The 5,331-nt window shown below is 42.1% G+C and overlaps 1 protein-coding gene across 1 annotated transcript in view; it reads left to right on the top strand.

The window, feature by feature from the left end:
- Positions 1 to 5,331, top strand: part of cables2b (Cdk5 and Abl enzyme substrate 2b) — a gene marked incomplete in the record, with an annotated part of 41,020 nt that overhangs the window by 335 nt on the left and 35,354 nt on the right. The window contains 1 exon segment of the mRNA XM_032521305.1: positions 1 to 344. This exon segment is cut by the window's left edge and continues 335 nt beyond it. Coding sequence (XP_032377196.1) covers positions 1 to 344 — 344 coding nt within the window.

Below are 5,331 nucleotides of genomic sequence, written 5' to 3'. Positions count from 1 at the left end.
GGCGGGTTGTGCCAGGAGCCGGGTAACAATGACAGCTACGGGACATTGTCCAGTTTGGCAGCGACCACGAACTCCGGGAACCTCTCCCCTGCACCGAGGAAAGGACTCCTCAACATACCGCCGATCCTCGTCCTGCCGTCGGACACAGAGTTCAACGACGTGGGGAGCGCGGAGGTGCTGCTGGAGTGCTGCCGAGGCTCGTTCCCTTCACCAGGGAACAGTAACCTGCACTCGTCCCCGTCCAACAACAGCCTGCTACCGTCGCCGCTGGGACCGCGGAAGTCTTCCACGCTGCTGTCAGTCCACAGCTGCAACTCCGTGTCCTCCTCAGAGCCGAGACAAAGGTGAGACACACGGCTGTGTTGGTGTGTCTGCAGTGCATTCCCCATGAAACAGCACGGCTAGCTGAAAGTTTGAGGGAGGAGGTTGTTGTCATCGGCTCACACAGAACTTGTCCATAGGGTAGGATAGACTGGCTGGTCCGTCTCCTAGGGGGGGGGTTGAGATCTTTTGAGCAAAATATGAATTTTTTAGCATATTAAACACTTAATTTCCTGCATTCTGGTGAATTTTTCTGCAGTACTTTGTGCCTTTTCTACATCAATTCACGGTGCACAGTATGTCTTTCATTATGTAGCCTAAGGGAAATTATTAGATATTTGTGGGGTTGAATTGAGCAGTTTTGATTATTGGAGGGAGGGGGTGTTGGGTTATGGGTGTAAGCCCCCCCCCCCATACCCCCTGTAAATTACGCCTAGGTTCAACGTTTCTCTGAATCCACAGTTACTGTTATCTGCTTGCCTAGAGGTCAAACTGAGCTCAGATAATTCGCTGCAGGCTATGTAAATGTCCTGAGTCATGTCCTGAGTCACTACAGCCTGCACTCACAGGTGATGACTCCTGAGGAAAAGGTCTTATGAATTACATGACTCATGCCAGTTGACTTTGGGAGGTAGTGGTGGTGGTGGTGGGTGTGGATTACCACCTTAAGGCCATAGCTACAAGAAAATAGTCACGTCAGCGGTTGTGTGTAGAGTTTTAAAACGCTGAGTCCTTTTTTTTCAAGACTTGTAAATTTGCTTTAACTTAACATCAACATAGCATGATTAGGTCTAAGAAAGTTGGACTGAAAAGTGTCTGCAGGTAGAGAGTTTGAATGCCATGACCCTCCACTTCCTCCTTATGTAAAAGCACAAACCCAAACTTGCCTTTTTGAACTTGAATATTTTTGGTATCTCTTAGAAACCATGTATGAATACCCATCCTAGGTTTATTCTCAGCCTTGTTAATAACTTTGAGCTTGGCTGTATCTGCAGTCTGATAGGAAACATTTTAAAAGGAATACCTTGCTGGAGCAGCTGGTGGTTTGTAGAGCGGAAGTGAATGGAGGACGGTTTAAAACCACTAACTGACAACATGAAGTCAAGCTGTTTTCTGTGGCACAGTAGTCTCGCTTTGCCAGACCTTCCTCCACAGCGCTGCGGTGGAAGGTCTGGCTAGTCCACACGGTAGGGCTGTGCAAAAAAATCAATTTGTATTCATATGGCGCTTCAAGCTCGACCGATTCAAAATCAATTCATGGAATTCCAAAAATCGATTCATGTTTTTAAAGAATCTTTTTATTGTATGTCTACTGTAATCACATGATAGATAGAGATAGATAGATAGATAGATAGATAGAGAGATACTTTATTGATCCCCAAGGGTAAATTCAGGGTCCCAGTAGCTTAAAGACATCACACACAACATAAACATACATCATAACAGGATGTTAAAATAACATAACACACAAATCCACATGAATAATATTTATACATATGTACACACATTAGTGCTCTCAAACAATTAAAATATTTAATTGCATTAATGTCATAGTTAACTTGCAATTAATCTCAATTAATCGCACACTTTTATCTATTCTAAATGGATTTATTTTTGTCCCATTATTTTTATTATTCTTATTAAACCCGAAAAGTGGGTTGGCTTTGTGCAAATGTTTTCAGCTGTGTGCTCGGCCATCAAGTGGTAAAATTGGAATCGAATCCTGACATTTTCTGAGTCGTACCACACAGTATTCCTGCATGGGAGAAAAAGGTGCTCTGTTTTATTGGCATTTCTTTGGACCAATCACAATCGTCTCGGCCGGCGCTAAGTAGGTTTGCACGATATGACCTCAAATAAAAATCACATTTTACCTCGATAACAATAAATGAACGAAATTAATCACATTGTTCTAAATAATTGTTTCTGAAGCCATAATGTTTCCAGACGACGGACACTGCGGTTATTTTTGGCACAAGATTCTTAACTAAGCCCTGGGGAAAGAGCCCATACATGGTTTGGACCAACAGACCCCCTTGTTCTGGACTGAGACCAGTGAAGTCTATTAGAAGCTCTTTTATGGTGATGCTGAGCGTTACTGCGCAGCGTCCAACTGAGCTGGAAGACGTAGATGTGACGTGTCTGAAAGCTGTAAGTCTTCTGGTAGCTGTGCAAGAGAAATCTCAATCATTCCAATCAGCAGAGACGGAGAGGTAGGTATATGTTAGGAGATAACATAAGCACAGGCTAATTACTGCTAACTAGCATGCTAGTTAACATTAACATAGGCACAGGCTAATTACTGCTAACTAACATGCTAGTTAACATTAACATAGGCACAGGCTAATTACTGCTAACTAACATGCTAGTTAACATTAGTAATTAAAACTAAACAGCTTATGGAAGTCCAAACTGTTTGTGAGCTTCTCCTGACAATACGGTGATTTGTCGACTATGCAACAGTAAGTCGCGTGGTTATGATGCAATTGTTAACCTATTTTTACAAAAATATCTGCTACATAGCCATAACGTGAGGTATAAGGTAATGGTGTCTTTTAAACTGCACATTGTTGTGCTTCTTTAGAAATAAACTAAGGACAACTTAAGTTTTTAAATGACTTATTACTTTCACTTCAGTAATTTTTCAGATATTTTACTTGTACTTGTATTTCATCAAAGTATTGGTACTTTTACTTGAGTACAATATTGTGGTACTTTTTCCACCTCTGCTTGAATCCAAACCAAGTCCAAATAATGGATGTTGCACCCGTCTTTTCACCAGCAGCTCGTGGCTCTATATTTTGCGGGTAGATTGTGTCATCAACATTCATTATCGCATGCAATATAATTAGAATCTCTATCATAGGCCAATTTTGTTTCGTTTATATTGCACATCATTTCTATTGCCCATTACTAATATAACTAGTGGCACAGTAACCCAGAACCATTGTCATTTGGGAGTTTACTGCAGTAGCTCAGGATTAGTTTGGATTTTTCTCAGCGGAGAAATTCCGACAGAGGCAGATATGTACGTGCTGGCTGAGGACAGGAGGATGCACAGGAAAAGAGTAAGAGATCCATTTCATAAATATTAATTGTGTGAATGTGCTTTCAGTGACAGAGTGTGTTTGGATGAAGCGCTCTCATCTGGCGGCGGTTCACACTTGCGTGAGTGCTGATAGATGGATGAGCTTAGTCACCACGTTGTCAAACCCAGAGAATGTCAGCCCGCTGAGATAAACACTGCTTAACCTATTTACCGCTAACAACAGGCCGGGAAATTAGCGTCAGATAACAGCTCATCAGTCAGACCGCTGCACCATCCGTCAGGTACAGCTCCTGCTCTCATTCACTGTCTGTGAGGCGGCATGGATACAGCATTCCATTGGTGTTATTATGCCAAGATGGGTGTTGTCAGTGTTATTAACTAGTGTAATTTCACACAAGAAGACTTTGCAATGTGAAGTTTAAAGAAATGGGTTCATTTGCAAAAGACAGAAACTTTCTTTAAAGCAATTTTCTTTAAACAAATTGATTAAGTTTATAAAAGGTCAGGTAATATTAATTTAATACATTTTCATCCAGGAGATGAAAGACTCAACTTCTCTGTGCTTGTACACCCATTCTGTCACACACACACACACACACACACACACACACACACACACACAGTCCATGTTGTCATGTTGCCTCTTTTGCATGTGAACCACCAATGTTCGCATGCACACACAGAAACTCAGACATATACATACATACATACATACATACACACACACACAAACGTACACACACTCTCACACAGACACACATTTCGTGTTGTCAGTTCATGTTGTCATGTTGCCACTTGTGCAAGTGAACCACCAATGTTCGCACACACATGCGTGCACGCACACACAGAAACACACACATATGTACACCCACTCACACACATACCGCCAATCCTCGTCTTGCCGTCCTAAAATATAAATTTATTGAATGAATCAAATTTGAACATGTCTGTCAGTGGCTTGTTGATCTTTCCATTGTTAGTTCATTTCCTATCCTGGCCTTTCATATTATTGGACTTTAACTTATCATTGCACCTACAATACCGAGTGTAGCTGTCCTCAATTTAGGTCATCCTGTACGTCTCTGGTTGTTCCTGCAGTGTGTGTGTGTGTGTGTGTCTGTGTGTGTGTGTGTGGTGTCTGTGTGTGTCTGTGTGTGTCTGTGTCTGTGTGTGTCTGTGTCTGTGTCTGTGTGTGTGTCTGTGTGTGTCTCTGTGTGTCTGTGTGTGTGTGTGTGTGTGTTTTGCAGAGCTGACAGAATTGAAACAGCAGCTGCTTCAGCGACTTTACGGTGAAAAAACGTTACAGTGGACATTGATGTTAATATGCATACAGGCTGGCAGGACGGTCTGAAATGTTTTGCACGCTCTGTCGCTGTATGTTTTGTTTGTAACTTGTCCTCACCTCTTTTTTCACGCATAGGGAAATGCTGTTTGAGGTTACATATGGGCACAAGGCTACATTGTGCATGCGTCAAACTGTGCAGACACACACACTCTGAACCCAAGGGGGTCAGCCTCTCCTCTGTAAGCGTAGCCCCCATGGTGCCAGTTTAATGCTACGAAGCCATCACCTGTAGTTAGCATCCCATTGACTCCCATTCATTTTGGCGTCACTTTGACAGAGAACAATTTTACATCTGAAGTGTTTAATTACTCTATTTGTACATTGTTTATTTCTAAAGAAATACGACAATGTATAAAAGACTCCTTTACCTTTTTTCTCACGTTTTGGCTCCATAGCAGACGTTTTTATAAAAATAGGCTAACGATTGTGTTATAACCACGCAACTTGCTGTCACATAGTCGACAAATCACCATATTGTCAGGAGAAGCTCGCAGACGGGTTGGACCTACATCAGCTGTTTAGTTTTGATTACTACCGTTAACTATCATGCTAGTTAGCAGTAATTAGCCTGTGCTTATGTTATCTCCTAACATATACCTACCTCTCCGTCTCTGCT

This window comes from Etheostoma spectabile, chromosome 7, assembly GCF_008692095.1.
Source record: "Etheostoma spectabile isolate EspeVRDwgs_2016 chromosome 7, UIUC_Espe_1.0, whole genome shotgun sequence".
Lineage (NCBI taxonomy): Eukaryota > Metazoa > Chordata > Actinopteri > Perciformes > Percidae > Etheostoma > Etheostoma spectabile.
The sequence above is the reverse complement of the archived record's forward strand: the minus strand, read 5'-3'. Positions and strand labels throughout refer to the sequence as shown.